General features: G+C 47.6%; 1 protein-coding gene across 3 annotated transcripts in view; it reads left to right on the top strand.

Moving 5' to 3' along the window:
• The window catches only part of Cmtm7 (CKLF like MARVEL transmembrane domain containing 7), a 42,183-nt gene extending 19,083 nt beyond the window's left edge, over nt 1-23,100 (top strand). For 2 of the 3 annotated variants that reach the window (XM_074074060.1, XM_074074059.1), the window contains exons 2-5: nt 14,705-14,878; nt 18,168-18,266; nt 20,730-20,811; nt 22,510-23,100. In XM_074074060.1, coding sequence (XP_073930161.1) covers nt 14,705-14,878; nt 18,168-18,266; nt 20,730-20,811; nt 22,510-22,523 — 369 coding nt within the window. In that variant the 3' untranslated portion in view covers nt 22,524-23,100. Of the gene's footprint in view, nt 1-14,704; nt 14,879-18,167; nt 18,329-20,729; nt 20,812-22,509 lie in introns of all 3 variants that reach the window. The other variant, XR_012448108.1, reaches the window with a different exon arrangement.
• Nucleotides 23,101-23,450: the final 350 nt, after the last annotated feature.

Here is a 23,450-nt window from a genome sequence, read left to right on the forward strand (position 1 = left end):
CTGGAGTTTCCACCTGAGCACGTTAATGACTTGGCCCAGGTGTGGCCTGTCTCTTGAGATATGTTCTGGCAGCCCACCGTGGGCTATCCTGAATCCTTATGTCTTCATGTAGCTGCTTTCTTTTTGGCTTTCCCTGTTTCTCAACTCTGCCCACATGTTAGAAAAACATAAAGTTATGCAACTCAGTTCGGAAATAAGATTCAGGAAGAGGCATTTGAGTCCAGTCCCCTAGTGTTACAGAGGTCCTACAGAATGCCTGGCCCCCGCCGTCACTGTAGGAGGACAGTTTGTGTTTGATTCACCTGACCGGTCTGGTCTGCAGTGGCAGGTGAATAAGTGGTGACACTGTTGAAAACAGACCTTTTCTTCAGGCTCTTTGTAGCCTCCTTACTTCCTCCACAGTGTCCAGACCAGACCAGGGTCCAGGCTGCCTGTGGGAATTGAAAGGCCCTCTTTGTCTCACTACCAGGTGGCTTGGACAGGGGCAAGGAGACCTCACAGTGACCCTGCAGGCCAGGGGAGGGGCCCTGTGGGCAGTGGTCAGGTTCTGGCCTTCTCAGGTTATTTTTAATAAGCAGAGGCCAAGGGGGAGGAGGCCTTTCTGAAGGAAGGCCTTTGTTTTTAGATGACTCAACAGTGCAGGACAGTGTGAAGGAGAAATTTGTGCAGGCACTGGGGAAATGCCTGCCTTCTGAGACAGCTTCTGCTGGGACTGGGGCACAGGTGACAGTACTTAGCCTGTGACCTGGAAGAGAAGGGAAAGGAGGAAGTGTGTGGCCCAGCCCCCACCTCCTCTAGGGAGGCCCCCCTCTCCACCTGTTTCCCTGCCCTTCTTCTGGCTGGTGCGCTGTCCTACTCCTCATTACCTCCCTAGCTGACAGTCTCCTCATATCTGACTTCTGTGTCTCTTCTCCCCCATCTCCTGACCACCTGCTACCTGATTAGTTTTCCTAAAGTTCATTTCTGCCTGTAGCTCCACTTGCTCAGTAACCTTCACTGCCCACTGATGTGCCTGGAATCTGATGCTCCATCTCTCCCTGCCAGCCTTATGGCCTCTCACCCTAACATGAATGATGACTTGCTTGTTTCCAAATCTGCCCTGTGCTTTTTCTCCCTATGCCTCTTGCCATGCTCCCTCTGTCAGAAGCTTCCAAATGCTGGGTGTGGAAAGGCATACCTGGAATCCAGCACTCAAGAGACTGAGGCAAGAGAATGGTGAGTTCCTGGGCTACATAGTGAGATCCTGTCTCAAAACACACAAAAAGCAGCTACCTGAGCTCCCTCAAGTGGTAGAGTGCCTGCCTAGCAAACGAAGTCCTGAGTTCAAACCCCAGTGCCACCAAAAAAAAGAAAAGAAAGCTGTTTCTGTGTCCATCTCCTTGACCTCCAGGCATCCTTCCTCACAAATGCTCTGATGCACTCTCCTCCTTTTGTCATAGTTATTTGAGTCTGAGTCTTAAGCTCCTCGCCATCAGGACAGGACCTGTGTCTGTCTGTCCTCAGATGTGCTCATCCCCTGGTAACCACATGCTGGAAAGATTAATCACATCGCCCGGTTATTCTTCCCATCAACCTCTGGGAACCACCCACCTTCAACATACAGCGTGACATTTGTTGCATCTTTGCTATACCAGTGCCAAGCTGCTCTAAACCCAATTGGCTCAATTCATCTTTGTATTAGATCGTGTGATAGGTTTTATTATTGTCTCCATTCATGGAAACTAAGTCCCAGGGAAGTTAATTGTGGCTGTTAAATGACTGCTTGACCCTGCAGGTCATTAGTTTTGTGGCTCCCCTTCAGCTTTTCTGATGGCCTTTGGTGGCACTGAGACTCCCTTGCCCTGTCCTCATTCACTGGTTCCCCCATAGTGACCACATGTCCTGTAGTGGTGGTTTTCCATCTGTGACATGCACTATAGTCCCCTCATGGTTCTTGTGTACTGGCTTTGTCACTTTTTATCCCTGACTCGTTTCTTCTGCCCCGGCTGGCACTGGTTTTAATCCAGGCATCCTGCAGCCGGCGCTTCGTTCTGGCCTGAGCCCAAGGCTGGATGCCAGGCCTCTTGCTGAGTTGACTGGCCTCCAAGTACTTATTTCCCCAGGAGAGTGGCCGAAGGACTGAGCAGTATAACTGTTTGCTCTGTTTCCTTACTCTCGCTGGCAAGATGGAAACAGTACCCCTGCTGACAGGGACAAGGCTGGCCATGTGGTTTGGGCTCAATGAATACTTACCAAGTAAATAACTTGATTCTTGCCTTCTTTATAAAAAAAACAAACTAGTGTTTTCTGGCCAGGAAGCTAAGAAAATTCTGAAAACAGGTGTATCAGTTAGCTTTTGCTGCCTAACAAATGGTTACGAAACCTTGATGGCCTCCAGGAATCATTGAGTGCTGCATGATGGAGTTCAGCTAAGGACTGGCTCTGCCAGTCATGAATCTGGCTTGCTGCTGTGTGTGGGGCTGGCTGCTGTCATCTGCTCTGGGCCAGCTCAGCCAGGGTAACTCCACACTGTCCCCATGTCCCTTATTCTTCTGGGTCCAGCAGGCTTGTCACTTAGAGAAGCAGGGGAGAAGTGCAAACCTCAGGTGGAGTGAGCACCCTGAGTCAAGAGCACCCCCTCTGTTGTGGCTCTGTGAAGAGGAACCACACTTAATTTAAAGAAAGTTGGTGGGGGGATATATTTCAGAATGGAAGCCTCTTTTAAATGGAACCTTATAGGAACTGTAGATGGGGACCAGAGGATGGCAGAGGCCTGGAGTTCTGCATCTTCCTGCTGCTCTCTCCCGGCTCCATGGCTCCTGGGAACCCCAACCCAGGTTTTCAGAAGCTGCCTGTGATGTCACTGGCAATTTTTATTTGGCTGTAGACTTTTGTGCTCTGGACCTGGCAGTGCTGGTCCCACAGAGTGTGCAGTGCAGGTGGTCAAGCACAGGCATCCACAGAGCCATTCTTGCATCTCACAGGATCCCTGTCATGGTGGTTTCATGTCTAATACTCAGGATGAGGTTTTCAGAGGCAGCAGCTGCCTTCCATCAAGCCGGCCTTGAGAATATCTGCTGAGATGACATTTTAAGCCAGAGACCAGGTGCAGGTTGCAGATGTCGAGTCTCCCTCACCTGTCCCATCACTGTTTTCTGGACATATACCAATTTCCTATGTAAAGAATCAAAACATGAAACCCAGATGATTCATATGTGACTTTCAAAACAGACAGATGGGACCCGTTTTTAGAGTGCCTGTTCCAGCCACTGTGGTACATAACAGATTACCCCAAAATTCAGTAGTGTAAAACAACTGCTTGTCATTGTCACAGTTCCACAGATTGGGAGTTTGGGCTGGACTCAGTGGACACAGCTTATGTCTACTTTGTAGTGCTAGGGTCTCAGCATAGCCAGAGTCCTCTGTAGGCTCACTTTGTCACCTGCGATGCTGGCTGGGCTACTGCTGGAGCTGTCAGCCAGAACAATTGCATGTGACCTCTGTAAGTGAGTGGCCTAGACCACCTCTTCATGTGGCACCAGGGTTCCCAAAGCTGCGACCTGAAGAGTAAGGACCAGAAGGAGCCTGTACCACCTCCTCTGACCCAGCTTGCAAGTCGTGCCATGCACTTCCACTGCAATCCAGGTGGCAGCTAAGCCTGCCCAGGTTCAAGCGGAGAGGAAATGGATTCTCCTTCCTATGGGAAGCAACGCCATTTTACAAGAGCATAGAGACCAGAAATGTCACTGTGCCATTTTTGGAAAACACAGCCAGTGTGTCAGCAGGACCTGGGGGCTTCTTACTGAGGCCGAGGGAATCAGAATACCTGGCTGCTTGTTGTTGTGTGAGCCTTTGCCATCAGACCACTGAGGCTCCAGGGAAAGCTGTCCAGCCACAGCTTCATCCATCTACCCAAGTCTCACAGCTTGGGAAAAACATAAAAGGGGCAGGAAGCAGCGCACAGAGAGCAGAGGGCAAGAAGCTGGCTTGGAGCCAGGTAGAAACACAGTCCCATCCCTGGTGTGCAGCCCTGTGGCCTAGAGCAGTACCTCTCTGCCTCAGTCACCTCATCTCTAGGATGAGGGAAGGAATAGCACTTGCTTTATGTTGCAATCATTCAACAGCCCTAGGCATGGCAAGTGGAAAGTGCCTGATACATATTAACCATTTCTGGAAATAGTTATCCATGATTGCCAGAACTATTGCAAGCACCTGGTGGAAAAGCTCATGTTCCAGAATGCACTGGGGTCCTGCCTGCCCCTGCCAGTCCAGAAGATTCCTTGGCAGTCACACTCTTATTTTGTTGTTGTTGTTTTATTTTGCCTTGGAAGTACTGAGGTTTAAACTCAGGGTCTTGTGCTTGCAGTCTACCACTTGAGCCATATCCCAGCTCTTTTGCTTTACTTATTTTTTGGATAGGGGCTTGCATTTTTGGCCTGGATCATGTCCCTTCTTTCTTCACCTCCTGCATAGTGGGATCACAGGCATGAGCCTCCATACCCAGATTATCTGTTGAAATGGGATCTTGCTAACTTTTTGCCCATGCTGGCCTTAAACCACGATCTTTCTGCTCTCCACCACTGGAATAGCTGAGATTACAGTGTGAGTCATGGCACTTGGCTTATGGGAGAGGGACACAGTCAACCAGCCGCCCATGAGGATAAACTGAGATTATCCTGAACAAGCTAGAACATCTGCTTCCCTAACCTAAAACCCTGAATGAAAACCAGCTTAACCATTGTTCACGTGCTGGGGACTTGGCTTCCTTTTTTTTTTTTTTCCCCAGCATACATGTGAGTATATTTTTACATTGTGAATCTTTCTTGGGAACTTTTTTACATTTATTACTATGTGTGAATATCTTCCCATGTTAAAGCAAGATTGCATAACTATGTAACCCATAATTTTAAGGTAATAATATTTTCATTATATAAGGTTTTTAAATACCTCAACAGGGGGCAGGGAAGTCACCCTAATGCCATCATGGATGTAGGAGTGTTCCCTGGGCTGACTTGTCAGTGGTGACATTATTGAGGCAGAGACGATGCATACTTTTTAGACATTTGACAATTCATTGTCACTGTTGATGTTATCTCAGTGCTTGTCATGGTGCCTCTGTGCTGAGCACATTTCACACCTGCTAGCTCATCACAACAGCCTCATAGGGTATGAGGAAATGGAAGCATGAAAAAGTCAGGGCACACCACCAGAGGTGGTACCAACCAGTTATATTTTCTTGTTTGCTTGAGATAGGGTCTTACTGTATAGTCCTGGCTGTCCTTGAACTCAAGATCCACCTGCCTCAGCCTCTGGAGTGCTTGGTTCTGAGCCAAGAGAGCCAGAGCCCAGGAGTCTGTGAGGCTGGTCTGAGGAGATTCAAAAGGAGGACAGTGAGGGTTGTGGGTAGCGCCCTGCCCTCGAGGGCCTGGCACAGCCTAGTTTGAAACTTTCACTCTTTTTCTGTTCACTTGGCTCTCGCTTGCCTTGTCACATTACACCATGCTTGACATCTTTCCAGACACTCTGGGTCCTTGCAGTACTCTCCACACTGCTGTTGATACAAACAGCTTGGGTGTTTTCCAGTCAGCCCTGGTCTTCATTGCACCAGAATGTTCCTTCTACTCTTGACAGAGACTCAGACAAGTTGTGTATGCCCGCCTTGGTCTGAGAACTGTGGAAAGCTACAGACCACAGCTGCCAACCTGTGCCCCACCTGGCCTCATTCAGATGTCAGTCAAGGTTTGCACAGTGGGAACCTGGGTGTTTCTGAGGGCAACTTATGAATGGAGAGCCCTGTGTCATGTCTTCTGTGGTCAGAATGCAAACCATTGCCCTTCCATGGAGGTCATCAGAGAGGCCAAAGTCATCTGTACTCTCACAGCACCACACTGCCTGATTTGCTTATTAAGTGGAATTGTTCCTTCATAGTTTTTAAAATAAAAAGAATACTTTCCAAACCTCATCTCCTGCCATTATGAGAAGAAACTGAATCTCCATTTACTTTTCCCTCCCTTCTGTTCTTTCTCTGAACTTACCAGGCAGGATATTTTTTAAGTTTTTTAATGGAAAATTTGAAACATGACCGAAGCAGTGAGAATAACATAATGAGCCCTCCTGACCTATCACTCAGCTATAGCAATTGCTAACAAATGGCGGTCCCTGTTGGGCTATGTCGCACTGACATACTATTCTTAACAGCTTAGTGTCATAAAGCTGTTCTTTCACATCCAGGGAGGGCCTTGCACAGACTAGGCAAGCGCTTCACCACTGAACTACATACACCTCCACCACCGAACCACACCTCCACCACCAAACTACACCTCCACCATTGAACTACACCTCCAGCCAAAGCCATTCTTAAGTGAACAATTTGGTGATTTTTTTTAAAGCAGGCTGACAGAGTTGTGCAACCATCACTGAACTCAATTTAACCGCAAATTCAGCTCTACGTGTTACTCTACTATGTGCTGGGTCTTAGGCTACAACAGTGCATTACTTGTGGACCTGTCCTGTGTGCACGAGGTTAAGCCGTATACACAGTTGGTAAAAATGCAGCGATCTGAGGCGACCTGGACAGGTGGTGAGCTTGCCTCACTGGGTCCTTGTCTGCATCTGAATGCGTGCATGTGTGTGTCACACAGCTTTCCTGGCGACTTTGCATTCTTTGTTTCAGAATGGAAGAAACAGACTGCATGTCCTGGTCTCATCCCACGTGTCAAAGGCAGAGCTGCTCAGGGGGATGGCACCATGTTCCTCTACTCATCTCTGTCTCCTCTAGAACGGAAGTGCAGAGTGAGCAGGAGTGTGACCCAGCTCAGCCCCCAGGAAGGACATGGAACACCCCCATGCATTCACCTGCTCATTCATTTCCTCAGCAGGTTTTGCAAAGAGCACAGACACTATTCAGAGGCCCTGGCACTGGGAAGTCAACGTGGACAAGTCACACGAAAGCCCCATCATGGGGCTTGTGGGCAGTGACGTAGCTGTGAAGCACAGTGCTTGGGTGAATAGCATCTGCAAAGGGTAAATAGCTTTTTAAAAAGCAGAAGAGGAAACTAGGCGGTGCCATAGTGCATATGTCAGAGCTGGAAGCACTTGCCAGGTCTGGCGATAACTGAGGTAAAAACTCAGAGTTCTGGGCCAAAGATGGCTCCACCCAAGTCACCTGCGAGGATGGCTGTGGGCAAAGAAACAACAGGCTGATCAGCTGTCCCAAGTAGGAGAGGACAGGGATGGAACCATCAGTTGCAGGTATCAAGTCAGGGAGAGCCAACGGTACATCAGTGACTGATAGAAAATGTGACAGAAAGAACTCCATTCGGGCCTGGACATGACTGATGGCCAAACTCTGGCAACCTCTTCTTGGGCACTATCCCCTTCATCTCACCCCTCTTTCCCTTAAGCGCCATGGATTTGTAACTTCTGGTGCCACCCCTTTTGGCTGGTCTCACTGAGGGCCAACTGCTGGGTGGCAATGGGAATGCTGGGAAAGTTAGTGAGTTTAAAGGGTTCTCAGAGAAAGAAAGGGGTTCATAGGCCCTCTCTGCTTCTCTGTAGCCCTTCTGACCCCCACCTTCTCACACACCCCTGGGCTGCTCTTGGTTGCTGACTACTCAGGAGACATCCTACCCTGGGTGGGAGTCAGCCACAGCTTGAGCTGCGTGTCAGTGCAGACTGGCTCAAGGGCTCCCTCGGGGACATGTCCCTCTTCACAATCTCAAAGGTCAGTGGAGCTTGTCACCCTTGGTGACAGGAGGGTGGTTTTCACAGGCTGAGTCTTTTTGTCTTCCTGAAAGTGGCCTTGATGGTCTTTGCCAGTGCAGGTGACATGATTTGAACCGGCCTGAGCGGCACACAGAATGTTCTGACTCCATCACACTGCTAGTCTAGACGTCCTGGTTGCCTTACATCTCCATGATGCTGTACCCGGAAGGCATGGATGCAGGCTCTGGGGGCAGCTGATGGGACAGTGTGCCAACTTACCAGTGTTCACAGGGGAGTCACCAAAACCCTGCATCCCTATGTACCAAGATACCTTCCATGTGCCTAGATTCACCAACCAACAGCACCGTCCTCTCTGCAGGAGGCTGGAGGCCCACTGGCCTTACTAGGAAGGGAGCTGTGTTTTTGTGATGTCAGAGAATTCCATGGAGCTGTCATAGAGGGTGGCAGGATGACGTGAGAGCCACTCATTCATCAATGTGAGCTGAGCACCTACTGCATGGAGGGCACACAGAGAGGCAGCCTCCCTGTCCTCATGTGGCTGGCATTACAGCTGAGGGGAGAGCAGCAAGTAAACAAGTCCACGGTCAGCCGACACACAGAGATGCCGTGTGGCTGGCCAAGGTGCCCTGAAAGATAATTTTGAAGGCCAGCTTGTGAGGAACCCAGGATTCTAGTTCCCAGAGAAGTAGAAGTGGCTGGGATCAGAATTTGGAGCTCCTTTAGGCCCCCTTGAGGGGTGCTGGGGCACTGTGGGTGCTAGGCAAGCACTTCAGCCCTGAGTTCCACCACCAGGCCTCATTAAAGGTTTTTGCCCTGACTCAAGAGAATGGGAACCATGGCATGGTTTCACGGTTTAGGACTTCAGGGCGTTTTACTGCAGGTAATGGATGTGTGCTCTGTGGACAGTTGTGTTGCACACCCGTAGGGAAAGGGGCTATCCAAAAGATAGCTGGAACAGCTGACTGACTTATTGGTTAAGTTAGAACCCTAGTGTGTGCACTGGGTCATGCCATCTACAAAAATAAGCCCAAAATACTTAAAGAACTAAAGATTATGTATACAACCTATCTAAGGATTAGGGTTTTTTTAAAAAATAATCTTGAAATGGAGAACAAATAAAACCCAGAAGATATAAAAATGATGCAGATTTGAATGTATAAAAAATTAAATAGTTTTAAAAGAGTAAAAATAAAGGGAAATGGGAGATTGAGAGTATATTTGCAAAATCTATAACTGAAATAATAGGTTAATATTCAGAATATAAGGAATTCTTCAAACCCATAATAAAATTGCAAGATCCACACCCATAGATGCAACCAGCAATGGATTGAAAATACCTAGAAAAAAGTCCTATCTGCACAGAACACGTTCAGACTTTGTTGCCGTTACTCACTGAACAGTACAGTGTTAACTCCATAGCAGTCACACTGTATGAGGAGAGTAAGCAATCTACAGACTTCAGGACATGGAAGATGTGTAGCTTCTAGGCAAATACCACACCATTCTGAATAAGGCCACTTGAGCATCCTCAGCGTTAGGGACAGATGAAAGGTTCTTGAGCCAATCCCTGTGGATACCAAGAGACAACCAAAGGAAGCAGATGTTTCTCTTTATGGTAGACTATTGTTTTTAATAATCCTGAGGTGGAGAACAAGAAATAAAACCCAGAAGGTATAAAAGAGATGCATAAGTTTGAATGTATAAAAAAAACTTAGTTAAAAGCGAAATGAGAGAATATATTTGCAATATCTGTAACAGATAAGTTAATATTCAGAATATAAACAGTTCTTCAAAGTGCAATAAAAAAGACCAAGAACATGAACAGGCAGTAACCAATAAACATATGAAGAGATATCCAACCCACTAATAATTACGAGAATGAAAAATTAAAACAAGATATTTCTATTTTTAAAAACTGATTATCAGTGTTAGCAAGCCTCCCAGTGTCGGGAAACTCAAGCAATTTTTAGATAGCATTTTGGCAATAAACAATAAAATTTTAAGCATGCATGCACTTTTACTCAGTAATTTTACTTATAGGAGTTAATCAGAAATATTCACACCGAGCGTCAGTGGCTCACGCCTGTAAATCCAGGAGGCAGAGATGAGGAGGAGCACGGTTAACAGCCAGTCTAGGCAAATAGTTCATGAGACCCTATCCCAAAAACACTCATCACAAAAAAGGGCTGGTGGAGTGGCTCAAGGTGTAGGCCCTGAGTTCAAACTTCAGAACTGCAAAAAAAAAAAAAATTCACATGTATACAAAAAGGTATGTCTTGGTCTTTGCAGGTGTGTTTGTATCAGTAACAAAACAAAACAAAACAGGGATGTACTAAATGCCTGCAGTAGAAGGCTGTTTAAGGAGTTCTTTTTGCGGGGAGGGACTGGGGTTTGAACTCAGGGCTTTGCACTTGCGAAGCAGGTGCTCTACAGTTTGAGCCACACCTGCAGCCCCTAAGTGGGATTCTCCTGCATAGGCAGTCTTGCCCAAGAGGAGCTTTGGCAATGTCTGGGCTCGTTTTTGGTTGTTACAGGTGGGGTGTGGCGGAGACCAGCACCTAGTAGGCTAAGGCCAAGATGCTGCTGTAGACTCACCTGTAGGACAGCCCCCACCACGAAGAATCACCCAGCCAAAAATATCAGTAGTGCTGAGGTTGAGAAACTCTGGGTTAAATAAGCCACAGCCACACTTGGAAATATTGTGCAGCCGTTAAAAGGAGAAAAGGATCTATGTATGTGACATTAAAGATCTCCAAAATGTGTCATTAAAAGTTGTTTTTATAAAGCTTAATACGTGACCCTTGTAATGAAAGAAAACAAACTACGTGTGACAAAACACCTGACATGAACAACTTCAAGGAAGAAGGATTTCTTTTGGCCCAGGGTTTTCAGAGGTTTCATGGCCAGCTGGCTCCATTGCTCCTAGGCCTGTGGCAAGGTAGAAACATGGTGGGAGGGCGTGGCAGAGGAAAGCTGCTCACTTCATGCCAGCTGGGAAGTGGAGACAGAAAGGAAGAAAGGAAGATGTACCCTGCAAAGACCCGTCCCATGACCGCTTCCTCTAGCTAGGCCACCTGTAATAGCGCCTTCAGCTCTGACCCCATCAGTACCTCGAGTCATTGGTGAGCTTAGAGCCCTCGTGCTCCCAGCACCTCTCAGTAGCACTGGGGACCAAGCCTTCAGTCCATGAGCCTTTTAGGGGACACTTCATAACTAACCCACAACACCAAGTGAATTTTCAAAAACACTGGCTACCACTTCTCCACCCCAGAGGCAGCCATTGTTGCCAGCCTCATAGGTGTCCAGAGCAGAGGAACATAAAGTCTGGTTTTCAGTGTTCCTGTTGGTGACAGGGTTAGATTCAGAACTGTTGCTCAAGACCTGGAGCTGAGGATCCCTGACATAGTTTCTAGATTATTCTCCCTCTTTTGCATTTCTATGGCATTTTTATTTATAGACCCAAAACGAAACTGTGCTGGGGGATGGGAGGGCAGGAGGAGGCCTGAAGTAAGAATCTGGTGATGGCGAGTGAGCACGCAGTGTGAAGGCTCCCCCAGCCACATGGTGCCCGTGAGATGGTGCCCAGATGGTTGAAGGGTGATGGTGTAGCGGAGGCAGGGAAATGAACTTCCTTAGAACCAGGACAAAGTTGAGTCAAAGTCAGCAGCATATCAGATCCCTCTTCCCGCCCACCATGCCCAGTCATCCGTGGGCCTGTCTGCACTTTGCAATGCAGTCTCACTCACTGAGTCACTGTCCACATCTCTGACTTTGTGAACAAGCCTGTCTTTCATCACCTGGGCTCTTCCAGAAAAGCCTCTTAGAGTTGGGTCTGAGACCTTTTGATGCTGGCTTTCATCAGGTCCATTCCCTCCTCCTGCCTGTCGTGCTCACCAAAGTATTCCACAGTCAGGACAGGAAGGGTGGAGCTGGGTGACCCGCCAGCATAAATCCTAGGGCTCCACAAAGAAAGGTGTCTGGTGCCATCTTCAGCAGGCACAGGCATGCTCTGTGGGCACAAGGGCACAGGCCTGCCGAGGAAATGGTCCCAGCAGAGGCTGCAGGCAGCAGGTGACAGGTTCCTGAGACCACCAGACTCTTCCTTTGTCCGTTTCAGAATTGGGCATCTCCTGAAAACTACCTCTTGAGCCTTCCCTAGACTCACACTTCAAAATACCATTTCTTCCTGGAGAGACAACTCACCTGGCTGTGCGTGTCCACCTCAGTGTGGCCCGGACAGGCTTGGTCCTGACATTCTCAGTGGTCAGCCATTTATCTCATGTGATGTCAGCTTGCTTAATCTGTGAAGTTAAAATCCATGCTGTCTTCCCAGAGGGGCTCATCTCTCCCTCTGGGAGGAATCTGGATATAGTGGAGTCAGGAGGACGCAGGTTCGGGAGGATGGTTTTTGCATCCAGGGTGACTCCCGTGACTCTACCCTATGTCAAAGCCGGTCTGCAGGACCCTGGCTTGGGTTGAGGACTCTTGCAGCATTACTTTTAAACGCTCAGCTACCATGTTAGATGTTTTGCTTTTCACTCTCATGACAGTTCAGGATGAAGAACCCTTCATGGAGGGAGCTGGATGGCACCTACAGAGCAAGTTAGTCCTGAGTCACAGCATCTAAATACATGTGTAAGAGGCCTCCAGCTAAGTAGGCAGAATTGAGGAAGTCTTACAAAGTGAGTTTCCCAGAGAGGTTTGAGATGCCTGTGGGCCTGTAACAAAACAGTGGTGAGGACCTCCTGCTGGGCAGTGCTGGCCCCACTGCTCAGAGCACAAGACCTGCCCAGGCCCCTTTTTTTCTTTGGGAAACTTCTACATCCCTGCACCACATGGTAAAGAGCTGACACTGCTACCCATGAAGAATTGCAAAAGTTATTTTAATCTGCAAAATCATGCAGAAAATTAGGTGCAGAAATTCTCTTTCCAGGCTAAGCACGGTGGCCCCATCCTGTCATTCCAGCTACTCAGGAGGATCGAGATTCCAGGCCAGCCCAAGTAAAAAAGTTAGTGAGACCCTATCTCAACAGACATGATAGGCATAGTGGTGTGTGTCCCTAATCCCAGCTACATGGGAGGCATAAATAGGAGCATGTGGTCTGAGGACAACTGGGCAAAAATGTAAGGCCCTGACTCAAAAATAAGTAAAGCAAAAGGACTGTGGATCAAGAGGTAGAGCACCTTGCCAGACCCTGAGTTCAAATCCTAGTACCAGGAAAAAAATTGTCTCTCCACATAGCCAAAGTACTGCATAATCCCAAATTTTCTACATTTTAAGGCAGGCCTGGAATAAAGCAGCCCGGAGGGTGAGAGGGTCAGTGCAGGACTGGGGAGACCCATAGGCATCCTGGAGTAGAGGAGGCCTGGAAATGGGGTTGGCAGGCAGCCAAATGCGGCTGGTGCACGCTGCAGTGCTCAGTCTTGAGTGAGGCAAAGGCCCTTCAAAGCTGTGAACCAGCCTCAGGCGTGCATTGTCATATTCCTAGAGCTGGCTGCTGCGGAAGATCCAAAGGATGAAAATGCTTGGGCAGCCCAAGGGAAATGTGCAGGTCTCACAGGTCCCTTGTGTCCAGCCATGCTCTTCTGTGCCAGTCTTCGTGTCCACTCTTGACTCAAGCCAAGGGCCCTTTCTCAGCTCTTGTATCTATTTCTGAGGCTCTCGGGAGAGCCCCAGAATGAGGGCCTTTAGAAAATCAAAGCGTTGCCTGCACTGACCACTGGCGTGAGATTCATGTCGTGATTTAATTCTCACTGCAAACTGACATTTTCTACAGCAGGGTTTTTCAGAAGCAATACAACACTTTAGGGACCACATTTGGGGCCAGACGATCGATCGTTATTATGGGAACTGTCCTCTGTGTTGTGGGTCTTTTTTTTTTTAATATCAGAACCCCTGGCCTCTGCCCATTAAATGAAATGAAGTAGCGATGCCCCTGGTAGTGACAATCAGACATGCCCAGGCATTGCCAAATGTCTCATAGGACACAAAATCATACACATGCACACACACACACACACACACACACACACACACACACACGGAGAATCACTGTCCTACAGGAAAGAGGCAGCATAAAATAATCTTTGTCCTGAATTAATTGTGCTTTTAAAACAGATCCTAAGACGGCATACATTTGATTCCTGTGGTTGTATGTGAAATGGATGAGGTTTTATTCTCTCTGAGTGGCCTTCAAAAAATCAGAATCTTCTCTTCCCTCATCCAGTCTCCTCCTGTCCTATTCCCATGCTGCTGGTAATACTTCCCTACCTGTCACTTCGATGACAGGTCATCACACGGGCGTCACTGAGGGGGCTCTCACATCCTGCCTCGTAGCCAGGATTCCCACATGGTTGATGTGATGCCCACTGTCCTCTGCTTGTTTTGTGGTGAGGGCTTACGTTTCAGGGAGCAAATCCACCTCTACTGCTTACAAGCTTGGTCACTTGGACTGTTTTTGGATCTGTGCGCCTCAGTTTCCCCATATGAAAATGGGGGGGTGACCTTATCTGGCTCATTGTGATCACATGTGCCACACACCAGTCACTGGTAACTTGTTGGGGGCTGATAGGCTGAGGGGTTCCAATTGTCATCTTCGTAGCCTAGCCAGCGAACGTTGGGGGCTCATACAGTTCCACCTGGTGCAGAAGCTGGGCCGGCATCGCACTGTCAGTTCTTTGCTCTGAAGAGCTTCAGCAGAGAAACAGAGTGGTTCTGCTTTGCTGTTATCCTGCTCCTTTCCAAGATGTCCTGCCGGCGCCACGTAACGGCCTTCAGAGAGGACAGAGTTCATCACTGCAGTCATCGGTGTTCACAGCCAGCATGTGTTTTAACAGCTTGTACTGCATGAAATAAAATCCTTCCACCCTCTGGCCAACTTGTGGAAATAACCTGACCCGTGGCCGTGCCTGGGTGACACTGGGCTGGTTCTCTGTGGTTTGCTCCCCAGGTGCCTGTTGCACACAGACATTTCTCTGAGGTGTCTGTGTTAAATCTCAGGTCACTCTGCTAGTCGCCTTCACCTGCGTGCGGAGCTCTGCGTGGACGGACTACAGTGCCTACAGCTATTTTGAGGTGGTCACCATCTGCGACCTGATCATGATCCTGGCCTTTTACTTGATCCACCTCTTCCGGTTCTACCGCGTGCTCACCTGCATCAGCTGGCCCCTGTCGGTAAGTGGGGATGGCCTGCCCTCTGCCAGCCGCTCTTTCCTGCATCAGCTCTGAATGCCCCACCATTTGGGGGAGTCTGCCTGGTGTCCTGTCAGTTTCTAAATACAGCTGCAGAATGCTCAGCCTCTCACCTCAACGTTTATTTCCCCTGAGTGACAGAGAAGGAAGGGGCTGTGTGAGAGAGTTGAGGGGAGGAACATGGAAGAAAGGAGCTGATAGCTTCTGTGACAGCTGAATGGTAAGATTTGATGGCTAAAATGGCCTGGCAGAGGTGAGGAAAAAAGTCAGAAGCTGCCAGGTTTTTCTTCACGCTATATTATTTTTAAAAAGCTTTGTTGAGGGCTGGCAGAGTGGCTCAAGCAGTAAGGGCTCCTGCCTAGCAAGCATAAAGCCCTGAGTTCAAACCCCAGTACCACCAAAAAAACCACACAGCATAAATAAAAATTCAGAATCTTCTGAATTTAATTCTAGGATTACAGGTGTGCCCCACCACCTGTAATTTTCATTTTTCTTGGGTATGTATCTAAGGGTGCTTTTTTTTTTTTTTTTTGGCAGTACTGGGATTTGAACTTAGTGCCTTTGTGCTTGCTAGGTAGGTGCTCCACCACTTGAGCCACACCCAGCACATGTACTTTTTGACCATTTGACCATTTGTATTTTTTTGAAGAAATGTCTATTTAGAGCATTTTCTTGTTTTTGTTTTCTTTTTGGTGGGATTGGGGGTTTGAACTCAGGGCTTCACGCTTGCAAAGCAGGAACCCTACCACTTGAGCCATACCTCCAGTCCATTTTGCTCTGGTTATTTTTGGAGCTGGAGGTCTCTTGAACTGTTTGCCCAGGCTGGCCTTGATCTGTGATCCTCCCAATCTCAGCCTCCCAAGTAGCTACAATTACAGGCGTGAGCCACTGGAGCCTGGCTTCATTTTCTAATTAGGTCATCTTTTTATTATTGAACTGTAAGAGTTTTTCTGTATTCTACATAGAAGTTTGTTATCAGGTATAGGACTTGTAAATATTTTCCACTATTGTATTGGCTGTTTTTCACTACTGAATAGTGTCCCTTAAAGAATGTTTTAATTTTTATTAATCTACTTTATCTGTTTTTTGCTCATGTTTTTGGTTCCATTATTGAAGAAATTATTACCAAGATCAAGGTCATAAAGATTTGCCTCTCTTTTCTTCTAATAGTTTTACAACTTTAGCTCTTATGATTAAAATTAAGCCTTTGGTCTATTTTGAGTAAATTTTTGCATATGGCCTGAGGAAGCATTCAGCTCACTGTTTTTCACTGGACATCCAGTTGTCCTGGCACCATCTGTTGGAAAGACTGCTCTCTCCCCAGTGAGTGGCCTTGGCCCCATTGTCAGGAATCAATTAGCCATAAATCCATGGACTTAGTTCTGGACTCTCAGCTCTATTCCATTGACCTGTATGTCTGTCCCTCTGCCAGAGCCACACTATCTTTTACTGTACCATTTTCGTAAGTTGTGAAATGAAGAGCCCTCCAATTTGCTCACTTCCAGTATTGCTGTGGATCATTTGCAATTTTGCATGAATTTTACAGTCAGCTTTCATTTTTTATAGTGAAACCAGCTGGGATTCTAATAGCATTTTATTGACTCCATGGGTCAGTTTAGGAAGAATTCCATCCTAACCATCTTGACAATATTCCGTCCTAGCAGTGTTGAATCTTATGACCCCTGAATATGGGAGGCTATTCCATTATCACATTTTGTACTTTTCAGAGTATTTATTCTTTCTGATGCTATTTCAAATGGAATTTATTTCTTACTTTCATCTTAAGATTGTTTATTACAAGTGTATAGGAATTATATATATATATACATATATATATATACATTTAGCGGTACTGGGGTTTGAACTCAGGGTCTCCTGCTTGCTAGGCAGGTGCTCTACCACTTGAGCCATGTCCCCAGCCCAGGAACATAATTAATTTTTTACGTTGATTTGTAAACCTTACTCAACTTCCTTATTAGTTCTAATAGAGTTTTAGAGTTTCTTATGATTTTCTATATGCAAGATCATGTTACCTACAAGTAGAGACAGTTTTACTTCTTCCTGGCTGTCTAGATACCTTTCATTTCCTTGTCTTTCCTTATTGCAGGCAATTAGCTGAATAAGTTAGCTGACTGTTGAACAGAAGTGGCAAGAGCAGACAATAGTCTTTTCCCTGATTTTAGGAGGGAAGGCCTCCATCTTTCATCCTTAAGTATGACATAGGTGTGAGTTTTCATAGATACCCTTTGTCAGATTGAAGAAGTTCCTTCTTGTTTTGCTTTGTTGAGTGCGTTTATCATGAGAGAGTGTTAGATCTTGAGTTTGTGTATTTCTTTGAATAAACAGTCTGACAACCTCTGCCTCTCGATCAGATTGTTTAGTCATTTCCGTGTAATGTTATGTTATTTTGGAAGAAATTCCTTTATGTTCTTAGGTTCTAAGGCCCCTTCATAGCTGGGGAGGTAACTCAGTGGTAGAGCCCCTGCCTAGCAGGTGCAAAGTCCAGACCCTTCACGGTGATGGCACTTTTCCACTTCCTTTGAGAATAAGCTGGTCTGGGCTTCCTGCTGCCTTTGGCAAACACGCACAGGAAAGAATAAAAGCCAGAGGACAAGTACAAGGGAGGAATCTCTCATGTCAGTTTTCTCTGTCCCGTGTCGTCCTCCTACTTTGGTGTGAGTGAGAATGCTGGAGTGGAGGACTTCCACTTGCTGATCTGCTCTTTGGTCAAATTCCTGTGGCCCGCCTTGTGCGATCCCTTTCTGGTCACTAAAGAGAAACCAGGTCTTTCAAGTGTAGGAAGAGTGGGAAGAGTCTGTGGTCAGCCACACAAAGGCAGCACACTATTAGTCCAGAACTTTCTGTGCAGCTGTCAGAAAAGGAAGTTTGTTGTTTGGAGTTGGAGTCTTGTTTTCACTCTCCATCCTGGGAATTGGAAGAATCTCACTTCTTAGTGAAAGGTCAGGATCTGCCAATTGATGTCAAGAGTGGAACTGTCCTGAGTGGGTATCTCTCCTCACCCAAGTTTCCTTTCTCTGAGTCCCCTTCTCTTCTGCTTGCCTGCCATCATTTCTCTTGTGCTTGGCCTCTTCCTGGCCCAGCTTTCTGCATCATTGCCTGTGATCTGTGAGGCTTCTCCTGCTTAAGTGTTGCAAAAGCGAAGAGGAAGTATCACCCTGTCCCCTTCTTGCCATCTCTTCTGATTCCCAGGTGCTCCCTAAGAATGGGGAGTGACCTCCCCACCCACCTCTTTGCTGTGTTTTGCCCCCAGGAACTGCTGCACTATTTAATCGGTACCCTGCTCCTCCTCATCGCCTCCGTGGTGGCAGCCTCCAAGAGTTACAACCAGAGCGGACTGGTAGCTGGAGCGGTGAGGATGTTCTCCGAGCCCTTAAGAACAAACTCACGACTCAGACGTGCATTTTCTTCCTGGTGGGGGCAGGGAAGGGGTTGGTTTCTGGGGCCTTTCTTCATAGAATCCATACCTACCTTGATCTAGTGACTGCTGTCTCCCAAGAGCCTGACACTCAGGCTCACAGCAGAGGGTCCCGGAAGGTGGATTGTCAGAGGTAGGCAAATTCAGACCCCAGTTGCCCAGGCCTATCTCTCTTATAGCCACTACTTAAATCAGGCAGCTTGTGGCTGCCTCAGAACTAAGCAGAGGACGATCTGGTGCCTCTTGGGTCCATGGGGGAGGGGAGGACACTGTGATTAGTGACAGCTGCATGGTGCTAGCTTTGCCATGCTTGACTGTTAAGAGTATCCAGGCCAGGAAGTAATATTGCTGCACCTTTCAGAGGTAAAAATTGATCCAATCCAGTAGCCATGAATAGAAATAGCTGGAACTGTACAAAAAGACAGGGCCATGTGTATATATGGCTACATTATTTTTTTAAAGATTCATAGATTCCTGTCATCTGGTTTCTGATTTAACTAACATAATAGTTGAGTGACCTGTGGGCCAGTACTGATTTGCTTCACTGATGAGCAGGTGAGATTTTTAAGAAAAGTACTGCATGAATTTCACTTATACACATCACCAAAGTTCTCCACTGTCGCCTGGGAGCAGATTTGCTCTTGAAATTTCATTAAGAGATGGAGTCTCTCCTGTGAAGGTCACACAGGGAACAAACATCACGGCAGAGGGGTGGCCGAGCCCCCAAACACAGATGCCCCCTAATGCACCTCCCCTGCCCCTGTGCAGCCTTTGAGGAGACTGGTGGTGGCCACCTGCAGGTCAGCACCTGGCCAACAGTACAGGCTGGTGGGAGAGGCACAGCGGAATTCCTGCCCACCGTGTTTCAAGGCACACGGGGAGATTCACACGAAGCTTTAGAATCAGGTTTTACAGAGCTGTGACAGCCCTGGAGTCCCAACAGATAACGTTTGTCATACAGTAGCTCTGCACCTTCCCCACAGGGAAGCCAGAGAAATAAAACAAAATATGGTCGTTGCTCATGAGAAAGCGGTCATGAGTTGACACATGACCACACACCGATTAGCAAACGAGGCACTGCCATCTAGACTGGCATTCTGTAGCGAACTGATGATAAGTGTTCAATTATGCAGTGCAGACTGTCGGAGCCTGGATGGCGCGTGATGTGCTGATTGTGCAGAAGGGACAGTGCCAGGCCAGGGCAGGCTCCGATGGTTAATTATGTAGTGCAGACAATTGGAACAAAGGGAGCCAAGGAAGCGGCTCTAGGGAGGAGGGGTTCTGTTTGTGCAAATCAGCACTGGGCTGGAGAAGTAAATCTTGAAAATTCTACCCTCTGGCTGCTCCTGGGGCATTTCCACGGGACATCAGCTGATGACTGACTGCAGCTGTGTGGTTGAATGGCATGGAGACCCTCAGGCCTGTTGTGCATCTGAGAACACCTGGGCCACAGTCCAGCAGAGTGTGGGGCCTGGAGCAGCCCCCTCACTCAGACCTTCTGCCCTGGGTGGCTCTGTGGCTTTAGGCAAAATAGTTGACCTCCTGTCCATCCACTTGTTCAGCTGTGACATGGGGCACCACCCCCCAGCTTACAGAGTTATAAAGTTCAAGCAGTCAGCTCCCCTAAAGGCTGAGGACCCAGGCAGTGTAGTGACTGCTCATGGGTTGCAGGTGCCACAGCTGCCAGTGTTGGTCACAAGTAGGGAACTTGGCTAGAGGCCTCACGGTTGCTGAGACACCAGGGTTGTGATCTGAACAGGCCCTCTTCCTGTCCAGGTACCTGCTCCTCCTCTACAGAGGAGCTCGGCTGGGCTAGATCGCCCTCCTCACATGCTAGCCCTGGATGGGCACTGAGAGAGGAACCATGACGTTATGTAAATGTGTGTGTGCAAACGTGAAACTAGACACACAGCCTCAGCCTCTGACTGCCATAGCTGTGAAGCCAGAAGAGAACAGAGAGCCTTTACAAATGAAATGCTAACAACGCCACCACAGCAATAAAATCCACTGGAACATTAAAAACAGTTAAACCCAAATTAAAATGTACAATTCTAGCTTTTCCTTATTTCTTAGTCCAAAGTCCAGTAGGATGGTCCCCAACTCAGTTATAAACCTAAACCCAATCCTGAGCACTGCTGTTGCCTAGAGTGATGAGGGCTGAGGGGAGACCCAGAGGCTCAGGTGCCAGGCATGACCAGAGGACACAGGCTGGTGACAGGGCCTCTCCAGGCTTCATCTCTGTACCTAAGCGGGGACATGGCAGTTGGGTCAAATGACTCCCCAAGCATCCTTCTGGCCGCAGACAGAACAGGAAACAGGCACACCGATGAGAATCAGGAGGACAGCCCAAGTGCTGGCCCTGTGGCTTGTGACCTTCCTCTCCTCTCTCCACTGCAGATCTTTGGGTTTGTGGCCACCTTCCTCTGCCTGGCAAGTTTGTGGCTGTCCTACAAGATCTCTTGTGTAACCCAGTCAACAGGTGAGTTCCAGTTATCTGCACTCAGAGCGCCTCCGAAAGGCCCCGGGCTCGAGAGCAGGAGGAAAGCTCGTCCCTGACTGTACAGTGGGGAATGCCTCTGCCACCGCCATGCTGGGCCCACAGGGATCTAGAGTGGAGGTAGAGCAAGGGCTGGAGAAGGAAGGGTGGAACCCAGACACCTGCCCTCATGCTCATCTCCACGTGCCCGGAGATGCCCTGACATTCCAGCCTCTGATAGCAAGAGCATTCTTGAAAGAAGTTCCCTAGTGACAGGAATAAAGTATAGAGCTTTCAGAAAATACAGGTAAAAAAGATTTTTTTTTTAAGTAAAAGCCATCTGTCATCACACTATCCAAAAATGGTACTTGGGTACCTATCTTCCCAGTGTTTCCTCTTTGAAAATAGATCTTTGCTTAGGATCATAGGGCTGAAGGCATGGCTCAAGTGGTAGAGCACCTTTCAAAATAGCAAGGTGGAGGCTCTGAGTTCAAATCTCATACCACAAAAAAAATATCATATTCTCTGAACTATTTTTATTTTATCGTTTTCACATTTATTCACATGTGTATACATTGTTTGGGCCACCTCCCCAGCCCCCACTGTCTGTGCTATTTTAACCAGCTTTTTTTTCTTTTTCTTAACTACCTTTCAAACATTTTCCCAGCGTCATCAGGGATTTTTTTTTTTTCCTACTACTTGAGCCACACTGCCAACCCTTTTTGCTTTACTTATTTTTCCAGTAGGGTCTCATGTTTATGCTCAGGCCAGCTCCTCCTGTTTATGCTTCTCACATAGCTGGGATGACAGGCATGTGCCACTGCGCCCGGCTTTTATTGGTTGAGATGGAATTCTCAACAGATTTTTTTGTACAGACTGGCCTCAAACCTCAATCCTGCCGATCACTGCCTCTCAGTACCTAAGATTACAGGTGTGAGCAACCACACCCAGCTCTTCACCATTTTTAATGGCTCTGTACTGTTATACTGACTCTGCCTGACTGTAATACAGTTTATTTAACTTGTCTCCTATTTGAAGGCATTAATGTTTGTTCTGTTTTTAATTATTTGTCATTAAACTGCACTGTAATGAACTTCCTTGCAAATAGATCCTATCCACATCTCTAAGGTTTTTATCTTTAGAATAAGTTCTTAGATTGTTGAAAGCCTAAAATCATTTTAATTAATCCACTTCTTTCTTTAAGCCAGAGCTTCCTTCTTTTGTTTCTTTCTTTCATTTTAAAAACCACACTGGAAACCATGTACCAGTGGCTCACGTCTATAATCCCAGCTACTTTGGAGGCTGAGATTGGGAGGATCACAATCCAAGGCCAGTCTAGGCAAATAGTTTGTGAGACCCCATCTCAACCAATGGCTGGGTGCTGTGGAATGTGCCTCTCATCCCAACTATGCAGGAAAGCACAAATAGAATTGTGGTCCAGGCCAGCCCGAACATAAAATAACCAACACACAAAGTGCTGATGGAGTTGTTCAAGTGGTACAGCACCTGCCTAGCAAGCGCAAAGCCGAGTTCAACCCCCAGTACTGCCAAAAAAAATTTGTTTTAAATTATAATATTCCCAATAGAAGTTGGTGCTGGGTGGAGGAAGGAAGAGCCCAGAGCAGAGCTGGGGTGGAGCCTGGGCTTCTGGGTGGCTTCATCCCTAGAAAGCAAACCTGACTTTGCCATTTCCTTCTGAAGATGTATCTGCCTGATGAGGCCACAGTCTTCAGGCCCTGGAGAGGACCTGCAGGAAGTAGGGGTGACCCACAGGAGGCCCCAGCATGACTTCTGGACTGTATTCCTGTGCCAGTTCCCGCACAGGCTGGTGGACACCAGGAAGGCCCGTACCTTCCTCTCACTTGGTCAAGATGCCCTGAGTTCCTGAGCCAGCTGGACCCTTTTGATCCTGTCTTCCTTAGAGATCATTCCTCCCCTTCTGGGAAAGGAAAGCAGCCTCAAGGAAAACCTGTCCCTCCCTTCCTGCTCTTAGTGACACCTCAGGTACTGGTGACCCCACAGAGCACCATGGAGGGGCTTCTGAGTCCTCTGCAGAGAGGCACTCTGCATGTCCTCCACATCCTCCAGGGGAGCGAAGCTGCCTGAGTCCTCACGAAAGCAAAGCCATCCCTGACTTGTCAATCTCGACCTGAAGACACTTCCTTAGGGTGAGGACACCTGCAGAAACGCCATGTGGTCAGCCCACTGACTCCTTCCTGCCTCTGACTTCGTCACCGTTGCGTGTGTGTTTGTGTGGTTTTTAATAAAATATTCAACTAGAAATCTGCAAAATAGGCCTTTGCATTCGAGTTCTGAGTTTGGGCCTGAAACATGGCCCTACCCCATGCTCGGTGTGCTTCTTTCTGAGCCACTTCTGTTTTTTGCTTTTCTTTTTTTTCTTGGAGGAGGGGAAGGCGATGGCAATGGGTTGGGTTTTAGGTAAATGGGTGCAATTTTAAATTTGTATTTGTGTCTTTCTTCTTATCCCATATGAACTTGCTCATTTGGGAAGGGGCTTGGGAGGAATCTATAGGTCATGGTCACACTCTGACATTTCATCTTCTTGTCCTAAACTCACTGATTCCCTGGACTTCAGATGCTTGGTTGGCTACAAAGAGGAAGGGGGATGCACCAAATGTTTG

The sequence above is a fragment of the Castor canadensis genome, chromosome 5 (assembly GCF_047511655.1).
Source record: "Castor canadensis chromosome 5, mCasCan1.hap1v2, whole genome shotgun sequence".
Lineage (NCBI taxonomy): Eukaryota > Metazoa > Chordata > Mammalia > Rodentia > Castoridae > Castor > Castor canadensis.